Below are 26,292 nucleotides of genomic sequence, written 5' to 3' on the forward strand. Positions count from 1 at the left end.
GCTGACTACACTGAAGAAAAAATATGTACTTTCAGATGCCTGATAAAGTGATGTCAGCCATGGTGGGGCAAATGGGATATATAACCAACCTTAGGCTGAAGGGGGGCAGGATTTAGACACACCCTGGCCTCTAGCTTAGCTGTCAGCACATAGTACAGCAACTCTATAGGGGACTGTTATGAAAACAGGGTCTAAAGTTTTCTGATCAACTGATAATTGTGGAACTTTAGACACAGAGCTGGAACTCTGTGAAACTACATACTGATAGTATGTTACTTTTAAAGTAATCAATAATGAAACCATCCTCTTAATAAGTAAGACATGATCAAGTAAATATGACATTGCTTATGTTAATAGGCCCACTCATTTTGCTGCTTCAGTCTTACCTCATAGTTTCTAACGCTACAGTATTACTGTGTTGTTTTGCTAACTGTACTGCGTCTTCTGTGGCGCTATCATTAGGGTGTATTCTAATAATTGCTTTCCAGTTATTGCCACAGGGCGATAAAGCAGAGTGACATTAGTGGAACTTGGAGTAAAAAAATGTCAAAGAGAATTCATTTTTACCTGTGACTTCTTTTTCTATTTTTTTCTTAAAAAAAGAGGGATGTTTTCGCTCGCTTTATGAAATTTGCTGTTCAAAAAAACCTCTTGTTGCCTGGCAAAATCATTTAGTTTATACAGCAGGAATTAATGCATCTTTTGTTCCCTTAAATACAGCAGAAAATGTGTAGTGAAGCTGAGAAAAGGAGGTTACTTTGGCTAAGTACCCCCCCCCCCCCCCCCCCCCCCCCAACACACACACACACACACACACACAAAAAAAAAAAACCTTTTTGATTCCTGAAATAGAATTGAAAAGACAGACGTGTTGTTTGATTAGAAGTGTGAAATACAACACTTGACAGCACTTCATGCTCTACATGGAGACTTAAATAAACAAAAGGATGTATTTTTCCGTCACCAGTAGTGAAAAAGAAAATAATTACACGCACAGGCACATTCAAACATGGAGTCATAATCTCTCAGTAAATCTGAGATGTTTAGGGCGTGGTTTATGAGAGCATTTCTCAAAACTATTTCATCCCTCATCTCTACTGTTTTTACATCACAGTGACTGACAGCATGAATCATAAATAATGATTAACCGGAGATGTGTGTACAATACTCAGAAAATTCTCTTTTACTTTTTAGGCTCTTGTTGGACATTTTAGTCATTTAAATGACATTTAATTCACTCTTAAGCATAAAAGGTCATGAGCATCAGTTTTTATGGCTCTTTATTGCGTCCTCTTACTCAGCTGGGGTGTGTGCATGTGCGTGTGTCTTTTCTTGCGCAAGTTGGGTGAATAAGTAATAGTACATGCAGGTTGCCACACCTCGCCTCTCCTACTTCTTCTTCTTTTTCTGCCTCACATTGCAAGAGGTAGGCGTGTGTTTAGAGCCCCACCCACAAACCTTACTAGTGTGTAGAGTGTCCTCTACACACTAGGGCCACCGCTAATGCACAGTTGCACATCACACATAAGGACAGGCCCAGACGTCATAGCCCACAGGCACCATTCGCGGGAACAGAGTGAGCAGCAGAAAAAGAGGAAAAAAGGGAGTGAAAAAAAAAACCACATAGGGAGGAAAGAGAAGGGCAGAGCCGAACCCAGTGAGGGAGCGAGGAGGTTAAGAGAGGAAAAGAAGAAGAAGAGAAAAAAAGAAGAGATTGTGGCCACAGGACTGCCTACTCTGGGACCAACTGTAGCGCTGGAGGGATAGATACAAGTAAAAAGCAAAAGATCCTGTCAAAGGGGAAGATCACCACGGATATTTTATCATTTAGGAATATTATTTTGTGCCCTGACAAACGGCGACAATGACCTCTCAGCAGCAGAGGTACAGGAATTTCTCCTCTGACAGCTTTGGCAGGGAGAGGGTGCCTTCAGATGACGGCTACTACCAAGGGATGCTGAAGGCCACGGACGGCAGGAAAGGTACCAGTATGGTGGCACTTAGTGTAAAATAGCTGAATTGCAAGTCTTGATCTGTTTGTTCCCACATGTGTGAGGAGCCTCTGGGCACAAATTAAGTGTTTTTTTTTCCAGGAAGGGGTGAGATGTGTAGTTAATTTCCCAAACTGGGCAGAGTTCCCGTTGCAGACGTTTTGTCTGCGAGAGCTTGAAAAGCTTTGTGTGAAACTTTTTTTTTTTTTTAAACGTTGCGTGCATGCCAGATGATAATCTTTTTATTTTGCTGCTTATTGTTTGCTTTTATTGTAGTGGCAGGCGTGCATCATGTGCTGCATATTATTTCACATCCAGTGGCAGTTAGTCAGGCTGGGCTGTGCTGTCCACTCTTTCCTTCCATCAGCAGCTTCCTCATTTCACATTGGTCAGCAGAGCCCATTCACAACTTTTGCTGTGTGGCGTGCTTGATGTGTTTTTTTTGTTGTTTTTTGTTGGGGGGGGGGGGTGAGTCACTCCAGCTACAGACTGTTTCTCCTCGGTTGCAGCCAAAATGAACGATGTGTCACTCCATGCATCACATTTCTTTTTCCTGTTTCTCCTTCAAATTGTTCTTTATTCCTGTGAAGATGGATATTTTTGAAAGTTTCCACAAAGTCATTTCTCAGTAAAAGCCTTGCTTCATCCTGCGCATGTCCTCATGTAAACCTACCAATTTTTACTCAAGTAAAAATATCAATTCAGTCACGTACTAATACCAAATCTTACTACATTTTATATTTATTTTCAATGACATATCAAAATAAAAGCGTTTCTTACACTATTGTTTTACCGTTTACAGTTTTACTGAGCCTTTGCAGAGTATACGCTAGGTCTGGTGGTCTCAGTATGATGTTTCCATGGCAACTCAGTTCCATAACAGAGTTGTCCAGAAGTTGCTGGCAACTTCCTCTAAAGAGGAAAAAAAGGTAGCCTCTGGGCATCTATTTTATGTTAGCACTGAATCACTACCCTTTGCTTTTCATTGCTGGGCGTGTCAACATATATGGGTGGATGGGTCACTCCCATTAAAACTGATAAGATTTTGTGGTATGTCTGTGGGACATTCTAGCATAATCTGAAGGAATTGCTGAGTGGGTCAGTGAAGTTGGGTGGTGCACTTCCTGAACCTGTCTGAACAGTTGAGTAAACCACAACTTTTAGATCACGTGGGGTAACGTGAAAGCAAACAGACTCTTCTATCTACTGCGTCCATAATAAATGATTGTAGTGGCACACCTTTTTGTGTTTGTGTAGGTGTGTATGTTTTTTTTGTTTTTTTTTTTTTATTTAAACCTGAACTGAACAGGAATAAGAGGGAGTATGAAGGTTTGTTTTGTTAGAGGGTGAATTCCATGCCTAGGCCTTGTTCTTTCTTGTCGGATAATTGCAGACTAATAGTTATGCTATTATGTCGCACGGTTATCACGCCCAAGTATCTTCACACTTTAATAATATTTCACTTCTGCAGCCTCGATCCTTTCCTTTTTGTTTACGTCTTAAGAGCACAGCTGCCAGTGGTGTCATAGAGTGAGACATGACCTTACAAACCTGTGTTCTAGTGCATCTACAGACAGTGAATGGTCTCAAATGTTCCCTGACTCAGATGCAGGCTTGAACAGGAGCACAAGAGCCGTTTTCCACCCAGAGATGAGTTGTGTTTATTCTACAGGAGGAAAAAATAGTCTTGTCAGTCAGTCTTGGGGATTTCCTCCTTAGCATGCAGCTGGAAATACACTCAAGAAACACATTAATCGCACACCTGATGCTACTCATTTTGAAATTAGTTTTAGCTTTTCCTCGTCTTACGAGTCCGATGTTTAACTGTGCTCTTTCTGTGTTGCAGATGAACGAGACCGAGTCCAGAAAAAGACCTTCACAAAGTGGGTGAACAAGCACTTGATAAAGGTGAGGACCTATTCTGGGTTTTCTCTGTGTTGTAACTAAGGCAACATTGACGGTCAAGTTTTTGTACGCACACTCGCTCAATCCATAGCATGACTTAAGGTACAAAGATGGAGAAACATAAGTGTGGACGTCACAGAAGAGTGTCAACAAATTTCCCTTTTGTTCAAACACGTGTACGGGTGTTTTCTGTCGCAACAAGCATAGCTTTTGTCAGTGTCAAACTGCAGATGTTTGCATAGTGAGTGATTGCCCTGACCCTCATTTAACAACAGGAGGCTGTTGAATAAAGCTGTATAAATGTTGCAACTCATGTATTCTGGGATTATGTCCACGTATGATCATTACATACGTCACTCCATGCATTCTTCCATTCATCCATTTATATAACTGCTTTTACAATTCAGGGTTGCTGGAGTCTATTGCAGCTGTTATAAGGCTAGCACAGAGAAGAACATTCAGACTTATGCACCAAGCCAAGCCAACATGTGTGTTTTTGTACTGCGGTTGGAAGAATGAGTACCTGTAGAGAGCTCAGTCAGGCACAGGGGGAACCTGTCGAATCCACACAGAGCTCCAGCAGTCTGTAAGATTTGTGCCAATTTAAAGATCACAAACTCAGGTGAACAAAGAACCACATAACAGCAAAATCTTACAGCAGCTGAACGAGTGTCAGCGTGTGTTCATTGTTAACATCTCTGCAGAAACCATTACCAACACCGCCACCGCGACCCTCACCCCCTCCCTTCTTGCATAAACATACATTAGCTAGACAGTTTTTTGTTTCGTGCTAACACAGCACCGCGATCGGAAGGCTTACCAGAAGTCTCATCTGTCATCAGCTGAGAGAGTGTGTAAGCCGTCCATCAGCACTCTTCAAATCTCACCTGTCTCACTCTCTATTCGCAAAATATGGCCCGAAGGCTCACGTGAACAGGTCAGGAGGCGAGTCAAGTCAAAAGGACTATAGTCCTCATTTCAGACCTCCTATTAAGGTTGACAAATTAGCCCCGTGTAACACAATACCGCTCTCCCAGAGTGCTAAAAATATTCCTGCTTGTGCCACTTTTCTTCCAGAAAACTCCAATTGGCAGCACTACATTTACAACCATTAAGTGCTCCACTCCACAGACATAAGGCCCATTCTTTCTTTTTTTTAATGGAACAAGAAAGAGGAAACAAATGAGCACAAAGAAAGTGTTATCCTTTCCATAAATGTGCAGAGCTATGGTTTCTTTTACCACTGCATGAGAACCTAGTTCAGTTCCTCCCTCTTGTTTCTCTTAAGTGTCCACTGTGAATATTCGAGGGTGAGTCACAGACATCTGGACTCACTTAGCTCCCTCTGAAGAGGCAAATTCTGGTCTGGGCTCAGAGCCCATGGTGGGTTAGGCCAACGGTAGCACATGTGCTGCACAGACTGCTCGGTAGGGGTGGCTGTACTGGCATCAGTGCACGCCTTAAACTGAAAGGCATGCATTGATGCATGGGGAGTTTCATAAGTACTCCCATCCAGTTATTGTTACAGTTACCCGCATACTGCAACACTACATGAATTTAAGAATTTGTTTGTGCCCTTTCCAGGTACAGTTTCAGTCTGTTGCTTTTTCTGCAGACTACTTTCTGCCATGACTTGAAAGCGAGTGTAGTTAAAGGAGAGGTGCTCATTAGATAACACTTATTTTCTCAGGATGACAACATGAATCCGTATATATTCGAATTATATCAGTATTCTAATAGAAAAGTTTGAGTCTGTGTTTATTAGCAGCAAAAAAAGAAGCGTTATCACCACGTACAGCCCATAGTAAAGAACCTCACTGAAGCAAATGCACACGTTTGGGAGGGAAAGCGTTAAAGTATGTGTGCGAATGTGCTGATCTGCTCTAGTGAGGTTAAACCGCTGTTAAACTGATTTAATGGCTTAATGGTTGAGTGGGATAGGCTGGAGGTTGGGTGCAACCATGAAGAGCTGTAAAGGGCCATTGAGTGTTATGCCCTCCACCCCACCTAGCTCAATAAATCTCTTCATCTTGCGTAAGACAAGAGTGAAACATCAAACCAGCTATGGGATGAACATCTGTTTTCTAGTAGATGCCTACAAATTGCTTGTGATGAGGTCTAGAACCTTGAACTGTTGCACATCAAGGCTACTCTGTAAGGATGGTTATCAGGAAAAAGGATAAAGAAAATGAGAGGAACTCCACAAGATGATATAAAACCTGAGGCATGTTAAGCATGTTGCTTCCAGACAGTGGCTCACAGACCACTGGAGGGACCGGTGTAAGGCATGTGCACTAATGACTTTGTCCTTGAAAGCAGCTCCTTTTTACTGCCGAGGCTGCAGTTTGCCTAGTAAACTTTCAGCAGCAGGACAAAGTAACCGAGGAGTGGCGATAGATGGCTGTGCTAGATTCAGCAAGGTAGAGGACAAATCACAGCATTACTTGACAAAGAAAGACCGGATCATCATCGTTTAATTGTGTAAACAGGTACTGATCTGATTGGAGAGAGCCCTGACAGACAGTTTCAGAGGGTGCAGACTTTAACAATATGGCCCATCCTAAAAAGTAGAAGAGCTTTTATTGTGCAAACAGTGAACTCTAGTGGCAGCAGTGTTGGTTCCCTTCCCTAAATTTAGCTCTGTGGTGCACTTCGCTTAATCATCTCTCTCTGCAGGCAGGGAGGAGCATATCATAAGATGGATAGATGGATGGTAGGAAGGTGCGGAAATTCTTGCCAAGATAAATCAGTCACTGTTGCAACTTGCAAGGGAAAATATGCCTTCATTCCATTTTAGGGCTGAGGCCCATTTCCCACATGGAAAACACACCCAGTAGACCAATATATCTGCAGACTACGAAAAAAGAGAGTACTTTAATTATTCTGTTTTTCATCAGTTTATCATCATGTCCACCATCAAATCCTCCAAAGTCCAACTATCACTTAATTTCTGTTCATACGCTTTTCTCGTTCTCTTGTTTCTATCCTTTCCTTTTTCCCCATTACTCATATCATCTCTTCTCTTCTCTACCACCAGCATTCGAGGGTAGAGGTAGGTGCTGGCAGTAAATATGTAGCTGGTCAGTATCTCACTGCATGGAGGCTGTCTCCCCTCCCTCATGTTTGTGCACCATCACATCTTTCCCTTGTCTTTTTTGCTTTCCCTCACTTGTTTTGTTGTCTGGTTGCAAAAGCACAGCGCATCTGTTGCATAAACAATGAATTCAGTTAACTGAAATCCAAAAGGTTAAATCATTTTTTCTAACCCTTGATGGTCTCTTATTTTATTTAGAGTCCTATTCATCATGTGTCAGGCTGCCAGCTGCCAGCAGTCGGGCTTGGCTGCTCGTGGCTATGCATTCTTGACATGTGTAGAATTGTGCTCAAAGCACTGTAGAGAACTTACAGTACGTGACTCTGCAGGTGTTTTAAGCCGTCAGCTTTCAGCAAACTGCACCACAATTTGAGTTTGCAAATCTCACGTGGAACAGGTTATTCCAAGTTGTATCATCATGAATCCCTTTGACATATTCTCTGCTGTGTTTTCCTTTTTTTTTTCCCCACCGTGACAGTCACAGCGTCATGTGACAGACCTGTATGAAGACCTTCGAGATGGACATAACCTGATCTCGCTGTTGGAGGTCCTCTCTGGAGAAACACTGGTGAGTACAGTCTCTTGATTTTTGTCAGTTATTCTTTCGCAGTCCTCCAGCATCCAAACCCAAACCTAATCCCGACTAACTACACAAGGATTACTTTAATGAGGTCGACCTGGAATGCCACCCCTGTGGCAACAAAATGTAAAATATTAGCAGCCAAGTTGTCAGTCAAGAGCTTAACCTGAGCTGAACTACGCTAAGCAAACACCTCTTAACTTCCTTTTCAGTGTACCGTCCTCTTCTTCCTATTTCACTCGATATATTTTAATTACTTTCTTCTACTTCTCTCTTTGTTTTGCGTAACGCTTATGTATTTCATATCCTGGGGTTCAAAATTGTACACAAAGCTTTTCTGCTGCTGCTGCCCTCCACCGGCTTCAGCTCTGCTCATTTTCACAATGCATCCATAGCTATAACACATTGCTACCACTTTAGACTGTGTGCGTGTTTGTGAACTGTGCTCCTATCTGATCGACGGTTCTTCTTTTCTGCTCCTCCTTCTCCCGTTTGCCTTCCTTTAACCTTCCTCTGTGTGTGCTGATCATTGCCGTCTGGCCTTCGCCTCCTCTCCTTTGCACTGCTCTTGCTGGGGCTAGCCGAGGGAGAGAGACATGGCCAGGAGCGTTCGGTTGGTGAGTGGGTTTGGAACTTACAGTAGGCATTATGTTTTTGTTTTAATGATTTATCGGCACTTTTCCGGTTCTTTGGCTGCGCATGGTATCCACGAACTTCAAGCCATGATGAGTTCTGTTGCTGGGACTTTTTTGTTTCTTGTGCTGACAGGCTTGCTTTCATCATGTAGCTGCTGTGAACGTATACAAGAAAATATTTAGTTTGATTTCTGTTTGTTTGAGAATTTCTCCTTGATTTCTGTTTGAGAAGCCCAGAAACAAGCCACGCAACATGATTATATATTTGCTTCCTGACAGATGGCTTAAATTTGGCTTAGCTAATGCAAATTTCCCATAAGTTTATTTTTTTGTTTCTCTGGTAAACTAAAGGACTAAGACGGAGAAAGGAGAACAATTTCACCTCTCTATTAAATGTTTTTCATTTTCATTTTGATTTTTACATCATACATTTTTTGTTTTTTATTTGTTGCTATTGGTCCTTTCTAATGGCAGTAGCACTGAGTACCGAGTGTCTGCAATGTAACTAAACACTTCTTTATCTGTTCTTTCACCTCTTCAGCCTAGAGAGAAAGGCCGCATGCGATTCCACAAACTTCAGAATGTACAGATAGCACTGGACTTCCTCAGACATCGGCAGGTATGATATGTATAACGATACATCAAACCCTTAAAAACCAGACTGCGAATATCAATCGTTAGAAGATGACTGATAGTTTCAGCTGTAATCCTGCAAGTAACGTGAGTGTTTTGCTTTCTTAGGTCAAACTGGTTAACATCAGAAACGATGACATAGCTGATGGGAACCCTAAGTTGACCCTGGGGTTAATATGGACCATCATCCTCCACTTCCAGGTCTCCTCTTCTGTCAGTGTTATGTTTCATTATATTATTGCTGTCTACCTCTGTCTCTGGGATTTGAACCTCTCGGCTGCTGCTTCCCATCTCCTTGGAGCCAATCAGAGGGGACTCTGCTCTTCAAAACCTCTCATAAAGGACTTTTTTTTAATCAATTGCTCTCATTAAATCATATTCCTCATAGAAGTATTATTTTAACATAAAAACTTTAGTCAGGTATTTAGAGTTTAGTAGCTAATACGAACCGTTTAAACAAATATAACACTGTCAGGGTGTGTTAGTGTGAGTCAATCTCTCCCTGACTCCCAGGGGGAGGGCGTGTCAGGTTGGAGTGCACAGCTTGATGGCATCCTCCACGCCCTACCACATACTCTCCAGGCCTTTCTTTCTGCCTTTCCTGTGTACGCCAAAAGCTGCCAGGCAGAAATCCCTGGGTGATAGCCTAATAGTCACGGCCTCACCCTCAGTCATATAAAAATGGTTGAGGTTTTGATTGCAGAAAGCTGAAGCTAAGCAGAGAGGGAAAAAAAGGTGAGAGTGGCGTGGTTTGATTATGGCATTCTGGTAAAGATAGTATTGTGCCCTCTAGATACACACTGCGTTCCCAGAGTCTTTATACTTTTATACAATAGAGGCAAAATAAGAGAGCTGGGCTGTGGCTGCTGATGAGTCATAAAGGCTCCAGACTAAAAGGGAAGAGAAAAACTACTCCCCACAAATCTGATCCGATTATCCTAAATTAACTTGATCACAAAGGAAAGAAGATGGTTTGATCCAAGAAATCTTTGGAGGATGATTTTAATTGCAGATTTAATTGCCAGTCTCGAGATACAGTAATGGGGTGAGTATTAGTAATGAAGTAATGATGGCTTTATACTTTTTATTTTCTTATTTTTGTTTTTTTACTGAATTGAATATTTAAAGTGTTATCGCATCTGTAGAACAGAGCTATTAGAAGAGAAGAATCTGAGTTTAGCTCGCCCATTTACACTTCATTTACCCTCAGTTAAATTGGAAAAAAAGAGAAAAACCAAGACTGCTATGACTCATCTTTCCTACCATCAAAATCCCCAAATGAAACGTTATCCAGATGCCACAGACACAGTGGTGTTTTCCAGCAATCCGTCAGGCAAAACTCGACTACCTCCTGTGAAACACAGACACTCTGTTCTCAGCCATGAAATATATTAAAGGTGAAATGACTAAGGTGTCAATTAAGGTGGTGTTGAGCAATTCTGTTTAAACTGGACCTATTGTGACTATTTTCAGTTCCATTTTTTAACTTGAATTCCACTAAAGTTTCTTTCAAACCAGCTTTCTTCTGATTGGCTGCCTCTCGAAAACAGCTATATTTAAGAAAAGCATAATAGGTCCACTTTAAACTGCATCTTTTGGGTTTCCACTAATGATGGATTGCTTCCACATTCCTTGCGTTAGCCACAAATCCTCTCTGTCTTCCACAAGTGTTAACGCTCTTTTGCATGAAACTGTTACAGATCTCAGATATTCAGGTCAACGGCCAGTCAGAAGACATGACGGCCAAGGAGAAGCTGCTGCTCTGGTCTCAGAGGATGACAGATGGCTACCAGGGCATCCGCTGTGACAACTTCACCACCAGCTGGAGGGATGGCAAACTCTTCAGTGCTGTCATACACAAGCACTAGTGAGTGTGCACAGTTTTTTTTTTTTATGGAAAATAAGCCCAACGCCAATGGCAACAAATATGCTAGTATTACATAGAACAAACTGAAAAGCCCGCTGCAGGTCCCTGTACCGACCCTGTTCCAAGCCTGCACTGCCAACATAACAAGACTTAACATATTTAAGACTGACATAATAGCATTGTCTCCAGAATGGAGCACTTTCTCATAGCTTTTTTGCACGGTCTTGTCATGACACACAACCATCCATCCATAAGTTTTATTCAGTATAGAGTGCACTGGAGCAGGAGTGTGATGTTGGAACGCTTTCAGATGTCAAATTACACTTTATAGTGCCAGTTTAAGCCTGCACTGTAATTAAACTCGGCCTCAGCATTGACAGAAAGAATTTTTTTTAGACATGATAAGCACAAGTGGCTGTTAAAAGCTACTATGGCTGATTTATTTTAACTAAGAGACAATAAGTCACAGCATATAGCTCCTTCCATACAGAGCCTCAACATACTGTGCATAGCTGCAAACGTATTTACTTTGTTTGAACTCAGTGATACAGTTGGACTATTTTTGCCACGATCTCCCTTTAAAAATGCCTCTTATAGATACTTTTCCGCACCTGACTGTGCACATGCTCATGCTGCTTCAATAAAGAGCCTTCATGCAGATTCCAAGCCTTAAGGCTTAGAATACCACTGGTAGGTGTTGGCCCCGAGTAACTCTGTGCCTCCTTTGGCTGCGTTATAAGATGGTAATTCCTGCGTTAAATGCAGCTGGCTTGTTAAATTGTTGGGAACCTAAGTTTGAAAAGCTAAATCCAAAGCTCTTTTTGTTGAAGCCTAAATATGCTACATCCCACAAATCTTTTGTGGGTCTTCTTAGTAGAATTAGTGGGTGCTTTGTGTGTTATTATCCTGGGAATTGAACATGCGTGCATTTCTCAGGATATCCGCAAATGAAGTGAAGTATTTTGTTGGTCCTAAAATGACGGTATTCATACATAATTCCAGAGTACAAATGGGACAAAAGCTACATTTCATAAGACAGAGGTGTATTTCTTTAGATCCATTATTAGAAAAGAAAAGAGAAAAGACTCTTGCAGGGGCAAGTTTTCTTGAACTTCAGCTCGTACCTGCACTGTTTGTTTTTTTTCTTTTTGTAGGAGGCTGCTGAGGCTGGCTCATTGCTGCCTTTCATGCAGGTCAGGGGTGTGGTGTGTGGGCGTAACTGTAGCACTCTGTGTCTGCTACATGAAAAGTGTAACGTTACTTGGTGCTGAGGCATAACTCAGGGTAATCTACTGTCGAACTGTCATTCATCCGGCGAATTCAAGATTTTCCAGGTTTTCTGCACATGTGTGATGGTTTCCAGCGTGGATTTGCAGAGACGCAGCTGAAGTTAGGTTTCAGGGCAAAGAATTCGAGCAGGGATCACAGCTAAAGGATTAAGCAGATCCTCTGAAGATGATGGACACCTGAGACAATGCCAGGATGCATTTACATGCAATGGGCAAGCCTTAAAAAAGATTTGCTCAAATTAACGCACCTGTTAACTACAGTCGATACAGCTTTTGGACCTTCTTGTTGGTGTTAAAATGCTCAGTGTGAGGAAGAAGTCTAAAAAGAAGAAGGGAAGCCTGGGCTTCATCAGGAACTTGTCAGAAAGTGTCAGCGATGTGGACAACAGGGTGGTCATGTTGTGTGAGGATATCCCATCAGAGGGATCTTCCTGGGACTCAGGACGGGGCTCTAATAGCTCAGGGGCCCGCTCAAGCAGCGAAGAATTGGGGCATGGATGGAGGTCCCGAAGCTTTCACGGAAGAGGGGGTCAGAGCATGAGCAGTCCACCAACGCCAATAAAACAATACTCTGTTCGAGAAATCCGTCATGCTGTGTCTTCTCCTGTGTACAGATACAATGGGGACCATTCCACTCTAACGATGAGAGATTTGTATGTATCTGCATATACTCTCTTTTGCTTGCACGTTCGAATTTGTAGATTTGGAAATGTCTTTAAAACTGCCGATTGAAAATTTTGTAATGGGGATTGCGTGCATGATAGATAAGGAGATAAGGCGAGGCATTCAATCATCCTGCTCTGTACTCTGGAAATTTGAACTTTTGCCTCTTGTGGGAGTGAAGCTGCGGCTGGTTGCCAGCCTAACTTGTGTCAGCTTTGATTATGTTAGCTGCTCTGTAAATTACATTCCACCTATAGATGCTCTGACATCTGCCAGAAAGCGTCAAACACCCTGAGGACAAAAAGGCAGGTGCTCATGCAGCTCTGTCAGAAACTGAACAGGCGGGCTCTCCTACAGCATTCAGCCACAGGCAGAGGGTCTAAGACAGGGGCGCTAAACTCATTTTACACCGTGGACCACACATAGCCCACATTGGTCCAAAGTGGGCCGGACCAGTGAAACTACATGATAAATGTGTAAAACTACAGAAAATATTCTGGTAGTTCATTGCTCTGACTGTGCTTTTATTATCAAATATAAAGTTTTCATTCATTCACATTAATATGTTTACTGTGGAATCCATGCCCCACTTAACATTTTCTAAAGCTGTCCAGTGGGCCAGACTGGAGTCTTTGCTAGGCCGATTCTGGCCCCCGGGCTTTATGTTTGACACCCCTGGTCTAAGAGGTTCTACTGCTAATATGCTGTATTGGGGTCATGTTTATGAAACGTGCTGGCAGAGACTGCATTAATTCTGCAAATGCATTCAGGTGTGATATTTATCTTCCTATCATTTTCCTCTGAGTTGAGGCATTGGTGGTGTCATTTTATATGTGCGCCAAGCTGGAAGCGTTTCTAGTCCTTTCAAATGCAGCTTTTTTGAAGACAACATCCTACTTACCCACTGGGGACTTCTCAAAACCAGTGCTTTTGAGAAGTCTGATGTTATTACACGTTAGGATATAGAATCAAATGTTATTGGGAGTTATTCTGAACATTGGACTCGCGGGCCTTGTGGCCTTGTGGGTAATCTGTTGCATTTTTGTGTTCCGTAGTCCCAGACTCATCAACATGGGCAAAGTGTATCAACAGACCAACCTGGAGAATCTAGAACAAGCCTTCAGTGTGGCTGAGAAAGATTTGGGTGTGACCCGCCTGCTGGACCCTGAAGGTAAAAGTGTTCAAAAATGTGTTCAAACAGACACAGACAACCTTTTTTTTTTTTTTTTTAAGACCGATTTCAGCTGAAGTAATTCTGTTACTCACAAACTCCTGGTGACTATGTCACATCACATAAATTTACCATATCCTTTCAGATGTTGATGTCCCACACCCAGATGAGAAATCCATCATCACTTACGTGTCCTCCCTGTATGATGCCATGCCTCGCACTGATGTACACGACGGCATGAGAACCAACGTAAGGAAAACATGGAGACAGTGAAATAAAAAAATAAAGCGTCGCAACATGAACGCGCACTTTAATTTGATCTGATGGAATGCTCTATCAGATTTAATCAGGACTGAAGAAGCTTGTGACTGTGCCTAAACTTAGCTTTTGTAGTCAGTTTTATTCTTATCCTGTTAAAGCTTCAAAGACAAATTGAAGTCTTGTGAAAGTAAGTATCACAGGAAATGAACAACCTGTGGTGTTTACAGCTACCAAGACAGTGAGGATTTGAACATTTATTGTCACCCATTGTCTGTTTATAGAAAAACATGTAGCTTCCGCACACGCACAAACTCGTTTACTTGATTCAGTGTCCAGAGTTTAAAGTTGAGCTGTGTTATAGTGAATATTGAATACATCTGAGGACTTTTTCTTTTCACATTACTGTCCTCACAGGCGTGGCTATGACCCCACGTACATGAAATCCAAAAAAACGCTAAAAAAACCATGCTCCTTTCTGTCTGGCCCCACTTATTATTTCTCCCACTTTCCTCCTTCAGCAGTTCACACTTTAACAACCTCTCCTCTAGCCTCTGCTTCTTTGTCTACTCGCATAAGACCTGGATTGTTGCCACCTAATTGAGTTTAGGGTTGTGTGTGAGTGAACTAAAATGGAGATGCAGGAGAAGAGCCCTCCTGTTTCTTGTTGTTAAACTCGCAGCTATCTTTTCTGCTGTGCTGGCTGCAGGAGCTGGAGCTGCGCTGGCAGGAGTACTACGAGCTGGTGACTGTTCTGCTCCAGTGGATCCGTCACCATGTCATGATCTTCGAAGAGAGGAAGTTTCCTGCCAGCTACGAGGAGATAGAGGTGAGACGATATGCTAAGGATATGCGCTTATTTTGTCTCTAGGCCAGGGATTTTGTTACAGGCATGTTTGCAGTTGAGCAATATCGAAAGACACACCGATAAGTTCTCATTATGTTCTTAAGAAACAATTAAAACATAGCACCTGTCTCAAAAATGGGAATACGTTTGCAGCCATCCATTATTGGATCAAAGGACATGCTTACATAATGTCTGGCTGTAGGCAGATAGAGACAACTATACTCACAAGCATTGTTGTACTGAAGGTGGGGCAGTGCTGGAGCTGAGAAAAGACAGCCATAAGGCAGATAATGCTTAAGTTAATCCTCGGGAGAATCACCACTCCCTGTCAGCACTCCCTTTACAAAAGCATAGCGTGACTTTAGTATTTTTCTACATTTCTTTGAACGTCTGTATTAGTAGAATATTTGTATTAAAAGTAGCAGGCTAGGGTGTTCTTTTTAATATACTCAATCAAATTCATTTAGACACTTTGGGGCAGAAAGATTTCCGAGGCTAAATGAGTTTATTGTGGTCACAGGAATGTGTGAATACTGTTTCACCCCACTGCTGGTCACAGAGCTGTCACAGGATGTGTTACTTTATTGTATTCATACTCATATAATTAGGGTTTTACCATCTGACAATTCTGATTTTAAAAAAAATACCAGGAACTTTTATAGATAATTTGAGGTCTATAAAATTATTAGAATGAATAAAGGGAAATCTAATTTAAAAATAAACAATTTCTTTGTGTTTCTTTTTTTCCCTTTAAGCTTCTTTGGCGCCAGTTCCTGAAGTTCAAAGAGACAGAGCTGCCAGTGAAAGAGACTGATAAGAGCCGCTCCAAACACATCTACCAGTCCTTTGAGGCAAGTTAACCAACAATCGTTTAATTTAATAAGTTGAATTCTGTTCCGTTCCTTCAGCACTGTTATACCAACGCTTCACAACTAAATGCTTTCTACTTCCATATACAGAGTGCAGTGCATGCTGGTCAGGTCAAAGTCCCTCCAGGCTACCATCCCATTGATGTGGAGAAGGAGTGGGGTCGACTCCACGTGGCCATTCTTGAGAGAGAACGACTCCTCAGGATCGAGTTTGAGAGGTTGGGACAGATTTATAAGACATATGATGATTGTGATCAAGATTGAATTGCATCAGTTTTTCTTTAGCAAGGACTGCTGTGCCAACAACAAACTGCAAAAGAAAAATCCCTTGAGAGCCATATTTAATAAGAAGGTGGTGATATAATTGTCAACCTTACTGGGAATAATGCACAAATATACCAAGTTATAAATAAAACACATGTGACGCATTTGTTTTTCTAAAAATAATAAAGAGTTTAACTCTTCATAGTTAACTTTGGGAAAAGAGCTAAGCTAACATTAAATCCTGGTAAGGGACATATTTTCAACTGGAATAAACAGATGATCATAGGCTAGTAAACTAAATCCATTTAAAACACAAAGACACAGTTTTATCAAAGGCATTTCATGATAATTGACAAAAGGCAGTGAGCCTGTTGCCTGTCTTTAGCTTTATTAAATTAGCCAGTTATGTTCATTGGGGAATGGCAAAATAATATCCAGTTGCATTTTATTCATTATATATTAATATTTGAATGGTTAAATAAACAATTGCCTTCATTTTCCCCCTCTCGAGTAGCCAAATTGTTTAGCACATTTGTTCTTTTCTGGTAGCTAAAACATTCTAAGAGTATTTTTCTGCATTTGTGGGTTGCTCTATAATGAGATAAAAGGGTTGTGTTCCCCATAACTGGACGCACAAAAAGACATAATTAGGTATGAGAAAATTGTACATTTTTGTGTACTTAGAACAGCGTTGTGTCACGCTTGGGACAAAATGGGATGGCTTCTTGTCACAAGACAGCCCCGTCATGTTGCAGTCTCGCAGCCTTGTTTATGGAGTTCTCTGGGATGTGGAATGACTGAATGGACTGACCGGACTTCTTTGTAAGAAAGGCATTTTTGTCCCCCTCTGGGCACGTACGTGGCAGAGTAATGGGCGTGTGAGAGCCAAGAAGAGCCAACTTTTTCATAGCTTGAATTGAAATCTGTTGAGAAGAAATGCGATATGGCTTTTGTGACTGACCCTCACAAACTGGAGTATCTGCTGCAACGCAGGGTCCCGTAAGTGTTGTGAAGGTTTTGTTGTGAGCTCTGGCGTGTGTTACACGATGGGCGTTTAGCTATTAAATAATGGGGAGGACAGTTTATCCATTTTCCTCTTGATTTAATTTGATTGCTCTGATCATATCTAGACTCGAGAGACTTCAGAGGATTTGTGGTAAAGTCCAGAAGGAGTCAGGAATGTGTGATGAGCAGCTTACCCACCTGGAGACCCTGCTGCAGACGGTGAGTTAAACTGCTATGTGTTACTGCAGTATGAGTTGACAAACTGACATGAAATCCAGAAATTGAGTGATTAGTGTACAAAGGGAAAGAAAAAATCACAGGAATGCATTTTCCAGTCACTGTCATTAGCATTTTTTTGTATCCTGATGTGCGTGACCAACTAAGAACAAGGCTAAGATTAATACTTTAATTGGCTTCCTTTCCTCCAGGACATCCGTCTGCTGAACGCAGGGAAACCAGCTCAGCACGCAGCAGAGGTGGAGAGGGAGCTGGACAAGGCAGACAATGTCATTCGCCTGCTCTTCAATGACGTGCAGGTACTCAAGGATGGGCGCCACCCTCAGGCTGAACAGATATACCGCAGGTGAGTGCTGTGTGTGTGCTGAATTTAAGTGAACTTTCAAAATAGAAAGCTGAAAAAGCAAGGGCATTGTCAACTAACTGCTGTCTGTCTGTACTTGTGTGTGTGTGTCTGTGTTTTTATTTTTCATTGACAGAGTTTACCGCCTCCATGAGCGCTTGGTGAATTTGCGCACTGACTACAATCTTCGTCTGAAGTCTGCCGTGACTACTGCCCAGGTCCCAATTACCCAGAGCGTCCAGCAGACCTCCGTGAAGGGACGGCCCGAGTTGGATGACGTAACCTTGCGTTATGTTCAAGATCTCTTGGCCTGGGTGGAGGAGAACCAGCGCCGCATCGATAACGCAGAGTGGGGATCTGATCTGCCTTCGATGGAGTCCCAGCTGGGCAGCCACAGAGGCTTGCATCAGACCGTGGAGGACTTCAAATCCAAAATCGAACGGGCTAAGGCTGATGAGGTAGTGTTTCTATCGGACCACTAAAAAGTCTACATACGGATTTTAAGTATGTATAAAAGTGGTTCCCTATTTCCTAATAATGTCATTTTGTGGTTTTCATATACAATAGACCCAATTATCTCCTGTCAGCAAGGCCACATACAGAGAATACCTGGGAAAACTGGACCTTCAGTATGGCAAACTACTGGTAAATATTCATAAATAATCTGATTTCAGATTTTAATCACTCAGCACAAAAGGTTGAAGCTATAAATATAAGCTATGGATCTTTAATCAGCTGTAAATATTCCTTCTTCTTTTTTTCAGAACTCTTCCAAGTTCCGCCTAAGAAATCTGGAATCACTGCATGCCTTTGTCAGCGCTGCTACTAAAGAGCTGATGTGGTTGAATGACAAAGAAGAGGAAGAGGTCAACTTTGACTGGAGTGACAGGAACACTAACATGACAGCAAAGAAAGACAATTACTCGGTGCGTTTAAGAAGTAGAACCAAATCTAAAATTTCACAGTTGCTCATTTTTATCCCCTAATCCTGCCCTGTAGATTCACTGACAGATGTTCAACAAATAAGCAGATTTTCAACTACATCTGTTCAATTCTTCAGGGTCTCATGCGAGAACTGGAGCTGAGGGAGAAGAAGGTCAATGACATCCAGACTTTGGGAGACAGACTTGTCAGGGATGGACATCCAGGCAAGAAGACCGTTGAGGTAATTGCAGTAGTTAATCCAGCTGAGCAGAAGACATCTGCATGCAGAATATAGACCTAAATGTGTCCAAACTAATGCACTGTCATTGTCATATCTTCTTGATCTCTACCAGTCCTTCACAGCTGCCCTGCAGACTCAGTGGAGCTGGATCCTCCAGCTGTGCTGCTGTATAGAGGCTCATCTCAAAGAAAACACAGCCTACTACCAGGTATGGAACACAGACATTTAGGAATATAAATCTCCAGGATAATCATCCCTCATATTTATAGAGTCAGGAATATTGTCCGCCTCATGTGATCTCCTTCTTTACAGTTCTTTGCCGACGTTAAAGAGGCTCAGGACAAGATGAAGAAAATGCAAGAGAACATGAAAAAGAAATACAGCTGTGATCGCTCTACAACAGCCACACGCCTAGAGGATCTGCTGCAGGATGCTGCGGTATGTACATGTTCAAATGCATCGTACCGCACACACACTTTAATAAAAGCATCAAGATAGGGGTCTGCTTTCTTTTACTGTAATCTAGTTTAATCTTCTTTTCAACAGGAAGAGAAAGAACAGCTGAATGAATTCAAGACTGTGGTGGCCGGCCTGAACAAGAGATCCAGGTCAATCATCCAGCTGAAACCACGAAACCCCACCACTTCCATCAAAGGCAAACTGCCCATTCAGGCTGTCTGTGACTTCAAACAGCAGGAGGTTGGATTATTTCCACTGTGGAAATGCTTAATCATTCACCATTGCAATCATGATTGCCACAGATCCTGAGACTACATCTACTTTAATATATCCTGGCTTCTTTTCAGATCACTGTCCACAAAGGAGATGAGTGTGCACTCCTCAACAACTCTCAGCCCTTCAAGTGGAAGGTCTTGAACCGTTCTGGACACGAGGCGATGGTGCCTTCTGTCTGCTTCATTGTACCTCCTGTCAACAAGGAGGCTGTGGACGGTGTGTCCAGGTGTGGCTATAAAATTGATCCCCTATGTGACGACGACATCTTGGCTTGATCATGTCAATTATTTAATTTGTTTTTTCTTTTGTTCCCATAATGCACAATATTGTCCTACTGTAGTCTGGATGCAGGTCATCAGGGAATGGTGTCCATGTGGCAGATGCTCCATATAAACATGAAGAGTCTACTGTCATGGCAGTACCTGATGAGAGACTTCACACAGATACGCTCCTGGAACATCACAATGGTTGGTACCAATGTTCCCTCTAAGCTGCGCACGTGCGCAATTGTGCACTGCTGGCACGGTCTCTGTGCAGAGAAAATCTGTGTTGCGCACAACAAAAATCTAACCTGAATTGAAATTAAAATGAATAATTTAACAATTATGTTTTGCAGTGTTAGTCAGTAAGTAACTGGCTGCTCCCATATGGGATTAGAACGATGCCACCTTATCCCATAGTCCAGCAAATGATGCGATTTACATTCGTATATACGCAGCTAATCAACGTGATTGACAGGCTATGACAGCGTCCTTATGTGCTGACGCCGGTGTTTTAGCTAGCAAAGCGGCGTGGCTGATGTGGAGTGAAGCCACATTAATGACAACGTGAACAACCATTGGAGATGTGAGCAGGACAGACGAAACAATTGACGGAAAAAGTGTGGACTTTATACCAGTTTTTAAATTGTGTTGATAGGCCACGTAAAACCAGAGTTATGATAAAAAGATATGCAATCTTTGTTTGTTTTTTCCTGAATACTATTGTTGTTTATATTTACTGCGGGAATAAACGGTAAAAACGGCGTTTTATAAGAAAAAAGGCTCGAAAGCGCTCTCCACCTGTGAGCAAAAACAAACTCCACCCCCTCTCCCTTTCCTATTCGTCCAAAAAAGTACCATGTCGACCAATCAAAAAATGATATGGCAACGTGGCATCTAGTTGTTAAGAAACGGTGGGAAATTTTAGGAGTGACGGTGGTGCTTTGAGATGTGAGAGATTTGAGACGTGTAGCGCAAATCTTGTGTAGTTAGTGTTTAGTGTAGTTTTTGTTGTGTGTGTCAGAACAATGAGGCGACTGCTGAATGTTACAGGTGTTACAGCAGTGATACATCTCCTGTTGTCAGGCCTGCAGTTTCAGGCTGTTCTCCTTTATCTCATAGTGGACAGAAATTATTTTTTTGGAGTGGCACAAATAATTTGTGTGGCATCAGATTTGATGCAAAACAGCTGATTGTTCTAAAAATAGTTTGAAATGTTTATTTAAAAAAAACCGCCTTGGCTGCATTTAAAAAAAAATAGCTGCAAAAAACTTTGTTTGCCAAACTGAGTTACTTTAAAAAGAAAGAAAGTTGTGTTTTCAAAATTGGAGTTCAAGTTATTTTTACTTCCAATAGTGTTAACATACTACACAGGTCAATGACTAGATTTTTTTTTACATTTTCATTGCAAGTGGGCTAAAGCAGTTAATTAAAAGTAGTCTAACATAAATGCTGTAATTTGATAATTTTAATAAACCATGTAACTTGGATGGATTAGATGCCGGCGTGACCACAGTGCACACGTCTGATTGTCGCTCACAGTGGTCCAAGGGACCGCTCAGGGAGTTTGTGTGTTCGCTCAGACACGTGAAAAATTAGAGGGAACATTGGTTGGTACTAAAGTAAAAGTATCACCTAAAACTTGTAGAGCTGACAAAGAGGGGAACTTCATTGTGGTTCATTCCATTTTTGGAAATGGAAATTCCATTTCAGTGTGTACCAAGTTTGGTGTAGCTGACGATAAAAGGGGCCTTGTTTGTGCTTTGACGACATTGCGCCAAGTCCTGTCTCCTAATTCCTCCACTGCTTCTCTTCATTGTGTGCAGTTAAAGACCATGAAGCCAGAAGAGTACAGGCTGATCATGCGGAATCTGGAGCTTCACTACCAGGACTTCATGCGTGACAGCCAGGACTCGCAGCTGTTCGGCCCCGATGATCGCATGCAGGTCGAGGACGACTACACCAAGTCCACCCAGCATTTCGACAACCTGCTTCGCTCCATGGAGAAAGGTGAGATCTGATTTTAACAAACTGATTTTAATGATTCATAGTTTTACCGAGGTCAAGTGTGTAGCAACTGAACAGTATATAACTGTCAATTCACCTTTCAGGAATAATGGTCGTTAGGGTTAAAGGTGAGTGACTTAAAGCAAGCACAAACTACTGCTCACCAAACTAATATGTGTACACGCCTTCCAGCCTTTGATGGAATGTCCCAAAACACGGGTTTGTCTTTAGTCATGTGTGAGTGCATGTTGCTTTGATTTTCAATATGCATTTTTTTGTGGCAGCTCTGCACCAAGTAGAATATGTGTTCTGATTTTAGGTACTTGGGTAATGCAGATGTTGTGTATGCTATAGATATGGCTGGAGCTGCGTGTATTTTACACATCATATATGAAGAACTGCATGGAAGGTGTGACACAGGTGATCGAAAACATTACAGTGCAGCAGTACAGCATTATCTATTTGTGGACATGACATCTTAGGATGTGTCATATTAAAATTGAATTGAATGTTTCATACTAACAAGAATAGTTCAATTTCAGAGTGCTTTAATTTCACAGCCATTGCTGGTAGGTAGCGTAACAACAGCAGTGACTTTTGCAACTCGACATTCATGCAAAAGTATGGGATGAGTTTGACTATCGATAGTCTTTATTAGTCCCAGAGTTGGGAAATTCAAATATAGCCTTTTCAAAACGGATGATCTTTTCTATTCCTACGATTCTAAACTAATACAAATGTGTTCACAGGTCAACAGAATGAGACTCTGTGTAAGAACTACATCTCTGAGCTGAAGGACCTGCGTCTGCGTATAGAGGACTGCGAGGCTGGTACTGTGGCACGCATTCGCAAACCTGTGGAAAAAGAGCCTCTCAAAGAGTGTATTCAGAAGACCACAGAGCAGAAGGTACAGAGCTCAAATTTAAATGTGTTCTGTGCAGAAATGGCAATGAGGCATCAAATGAAACCAAAAATAGCTGTGCTGTGGTTAAAAGACGGATAGGTTTGTTGGATAGTTGACTAAATGTGTTATTGATGAGAAGCAAAAGTAGCTAACTGAACCAGAATCCATGCAGAAGGATGGAGTGGGGGTTGAATTAATGAATCGTTGCAGTAGGTTTAAAATGTGGAAACACAGCAGAGAATTAAAATCAATTTAAGTGCTTAACAGCTTATATGTAATTCAATGAGAGCTGGGATGCTGGCGTCAATCCAGCAGCTGTACAGCCCTGCTAGTAGGTGAAGTTCAGCTTAGGGCTTTGTGCAAAAATAAAAGTTTTGAGTTATTTGAGTTTGGTTGACACATAAAAATGGGGTTAAATTGTTAACGATGGCAGAAAACTTGCCATGTGCCTCTGGTTCCTGCTCTCCTCGAGCTTAGTTTAATTAAAATTTTAAATGTTCCTTTTTTTCTTTCAGTTGTTCATAGTCGGCTGGCTTGGATTTTTTTGGGTTTTTCTTTGTTCTTCATGCTTGTCTTCTCTGTTGTACAGAAAGTTCAGGGAGAACTTGACAGCCTTAAGAAGGACCTTGATAAGGTGTCTGTTAAGACACAAGAAGTCTTGGCCTCCCCTCAGCCTTCCACCTCAGCTCCTGTGCTGCGGTCAGAGCTCGACCTCACTGTACAGAAGATGGATCATGCCCACATTCTTTCCTCTGTTTATCTTGAGAAGTAAGTCCCTAAAAACTGACTGCAAAGAGAAAATGTGCTGTTTTCTAGTGCACTTAGATCTCCTTAATTAATTTATTGCTCCTTGTCTCAGGCTAAAGACTGTGGAAATGGTCATCCGCAACACACAGGGTGCTGAAGGCGTTCTCAAGCAGTATGAGGACTGTCTGCGTGAAGTTCACACTGTGCCCAGTGATGTCAAGGAAGTAGAGACTTACAGAGCAAAGCTTAAGGTAAACAATACATGACTTATTTTCTTGCCAAGCCTCTTTTTACAGAAATCTTACTTATGTTACAAAGAACTATTCTCAATTGATTCTGTTTAAGAAATAGAAGTCACACTTTTAATAGTAGGTTTGCCCGGTTCTGATGTATTTACAGACTGTTTATTGGTGTTCTTTGTACAAAACCTGCAGAAAATGCGCACTGAAGCTGAGGGTGAACAGCCAGTGTTTGATTCCCTGGAAGAAGAACTGAAAAAAGCCTCTGCCGTGAGCGACAAGATGGCTCGTGTGCACAGCGAGCGCGACGTTGAGCTCGACCACTTCCGCCAGCAGCTGTCCAGCCTCCAGGATCGTTGGAAGGCCGTGTTCACCCAGATCGACCTTCGCCAGAGAGAGCTAGAGCAGCTCGGCCGCCAGCTCGGTTACTATCGTGAGAGCTATGATTGGCTAATCCGCTGGATTGCCGATGCTAAGCAAAGACAGGAGAAGATTCAGGCTGTGCCTATCACCGACAGCAAAACGCTGAAGGAGCAACTTGCCCAGGAGAAAGTATGTTCAACGATCTAATATTAGCACCATTATTTGCTTTATTTTCGAGTGAAACTGCTGAGATTAACTTTTATTTGAACCCTTTTCCTTTCAACACAGAAACTGCTGGAGGAGATCGAACAGAACAAAGACAAAGTTGATGAGTGTCAAAAATACGCTAAAGCATACATTGATACTATCAAGGCGAGCCTGAAATAACACTATTCTGCATATTTTTTCGATAAATCTTGCAGTTTAGAGCATTTACTGAAATAACCTGTAATGTGTTTCATGCTAACAGGACTATGAACTCCAACTGGTTGCCTACAAAGCTCAGGTGGAACCTCTTGTCTCGCCCCTCAAGAAAACCAAACTGGATTCAGCTTCTGACAACATTATTCAGGAGGTGAGTTTATGAGTACTGGAAATCATTACAGAAAAAAGGTAATTTTTTTTTTAAATTGAAGGTTAACTCTACCACTAACCACTGACCCTGTGAAAACAATATTCCTGAAGCTGTTGCATAAATGTTATTTTTTTCTCTCCTGTATCAGTATGTAACACTGAGGACCAGGTACAGCGAACTGATGACTCTGACTAGTCAGTACATCAAGTTCATCACAGACACGCAGCGCCGCCTGGACGACGACGAGGTGCGTGACAACTGGCCGAGGATCCCAAACAAACTAAATTCTATCTAACATTAACCTAACAAACCAATCAAACTGACATCTAACCAACACAGATGAGAAATTGCCAGTCACTGAACCACAGGCATGCAAGCACGCACTTTTCTTTGTGTGTTTTATGCACACACAAACCCATATATACATTATATTTAATGTACAGGTGACAAATAGATTCTTTACACTGGTTATGCGTGAAACATTGGCCTGCTGTAGCTGATATTTTTTCCAGTGAAATACACACGTAAGGCTAATATCTAATAGGGATTAGTTAAAATGGTATTTAAGGTTATTAAAAATACCAGAAAACAAACAGTGTATAAAGCTCATTCACCCACGTGGATGCAGTATGAAAGTAGATTTGTTAAGTTGGAGTGTTAGGTTCTCCATTTCCATCCATTCTGTGTGTTGTGTCATTTATAGACTTAGAACGAGGGGTTCTTTCTTTCACTCTTTTCAAGCTTCCTTTTTCTTCCTTCGCATTAATTCCCGAGGTCAAACCCAAAGTTCTGATCTAAGGTTCAACCTGGTTATCATGATCTTCAGCTCTCTTTCTTTTTCCACAGTAACACAACTTTAAAGTGTTACATTATTTTCTAACCCTGATGTTTTGTTTCCTTCTTTGCCTCTCTTAACTGCTTGCCAGTGCTTTGCCATGATGAATGCTTAACCTGTGCATTAAAGAGGTAAATTATTCAGTGTTTTTGGGGTACCTACCGACCCTATTACTTTCATCATCCTTTGTCTCTGTCAAACTCCATCGGACATTTTTTTCACTCCATTCTTTATATAAACACTGCAGCCATTCATACTGTCTCAAAGTCACTAATATTCTTACTAACAGCTCATCCTGTAAATTTACAACTTTTCCTGAAATTAACACAGCCATAAGCGAGCTTCCTAATATACACTGGGTTGACTTGAGCCTCTTATCATTGACTTCGCCTTTGCTTTCTCCATTTTGTCACAAATAGTGATTTAAAGAACCCCCAGTGCATGGGATAAGATTTAAAAAAAAGAGTGGTGATTTCTAACATTAAACTATTTCAACAAACCTCACTTAAGTTTTCTCACAAACTTTCAAATGCAGGAAACATGAGCATTAGAAGCTCGCCATAAATTCTATTCATGAGTGTGGTGAATCCATTTATAGTGCTAATTTAAACAGTTTAATTGATCCAATTTTATGGCACAGATTGACATAGTTCAGTTACAGCTACAGTCACATGCCATGTTTTTCTTGCTGTGTTGTGAAGTGATATTTTGTTCCCATACATTAATAGATCCACTGCCATCTGAATCGTTTTACTTGCATCGTGAATTTAACATGACTTTGATGAATGTGCATCTAATTTGCAACTAGTGAA

The 26,292-nt window shown here is 41.6% G+C and overlaps 1 protein-coding gene across 6 annotated transcripts in view; it reads left to right on the forward strand.

Moving 5' to 3' along the window:
* plecb (plectin b) overlaps positions 1-26,292 on the forward strand; it is a 113,562-nt gene that overhangs the window by 72,434 nt on the left and 14,836 nt on the right. For 3 of the 6 annotated variants that reach the window (XM_085366210.1, XM_085366206.1, XM_085366211.1), the window contains exons 2-32: positions 3,838-3,899; positions 6,934-6,948; positions 7,469-7,558; positions 8,747-8,824; positions 8,947-9,039; positions 10,539-10,705; positions 13,713-13,828; positions 13,974-14,077; positions 14,796-14,915; positions 15,689-15,784; positions 15,893-16,020; positions 17,197-17,290; positions 17,500-17,654; positions 17,788-18,109; positions 18,219-18,296; positions 18,416-18,577; positions 18,712-18,816; positions 18,929-19,024; positions 19,129-19,254; positions 19,363-19,515; positions 19,623-19,777; positions 19,892-20,018; positions 21,638-21,821; positions 21,923-21,946; positions 22,568-22,725; positions 23,312-23,490; positions 23,582-23,720; positions 23,904-24,260; positions 24,360-24,443; positions 24,541-24,645; positions 24,794-24,892. In XM_085366210.1, coding sequence (XP_085222336.1) covers positions 3,838-3,899; positions 6,934-6,948; positions 7,469-7,558; positions 8,747-8,824; positions 8,947-9,039; positions 10,539-10,705; positions 13,713-13,828; positions 13,974-14,077; positions 14,796-14,915; positions 15,689-15,784; positions 15,893-16,020; positions 17,197-17,290; positions 17,500-17,654; positions 17,788-18,109; positions 18,219-18,296; positions 18,416-18,577; positions 18,712-18,816; positions 18,929-19,024; positions 19,129-19,254; positions 19,363-19,515; positions 19,623-19,777; positions 19,892-20,018; positions 21,638-21,821; positions 21,923-21,946; positions 22,568-22,725; positions 23,312-23,490; positions 23,582-23,720; positions 23,904-24,260; positions 24,360-24,443; positions 24,541-24,645; positions 24,794-24,892 — 3,971 coding nt within the window. The remainder of the gene's footprint in view (positions 1-3,837; positions 3,900-6,933; positions 6,949-7,468; positions 7,559-8,746; positions 8,825-8,946; positions 9,040-10,538; positions 10,706-13,712; positions 13,829-13,973; positions 14,078-14,795; positions 14,916-15,688; positions 15,785-15,892; positions 16,021-17,196; positions 17,291-17,499; positions 17,655-17,787; positions 18,110-18,218; positions 18,297-18,415; positions 18,578-18,711; positions 18,817-18,928; positions 19,025-19,128; positions 19,255-19,362; positions 19,516-19,622; positions 19,778-19,891; positions 20,019-21,637; positions 21,822-21,922; positions 21,947-22,567; positions 22,726-23,311; positions 23,491-23,581; positions 23,721-23,903; positions 24,261-24,359; positions 24,444-24,540; positions 24,646-24,793; positions 24,893-26,292) is intronic. The other 3 variants (XM_085366208.1, XM_085366207.1, XM_085366209.1) reach the window with 3 other exon arrangements.

Source organism: Diplotaxodon limnothrissa, linkage group LG11 (assembly GCF_057381915.1).
Source record: "Diplotaxodon limnothrissa isolate DT_005_m linkage group LG11, D_limnothrissa_male_GT1.1, whole genome shotgun sequence".
NCBI classification, from domain to species: Eukaryota; Metazoa; Chordata; class Actinopteri; order Cichliformes; family Cichlidae; genus Diplotaxodon; species Diplotaxodon limnothrissa.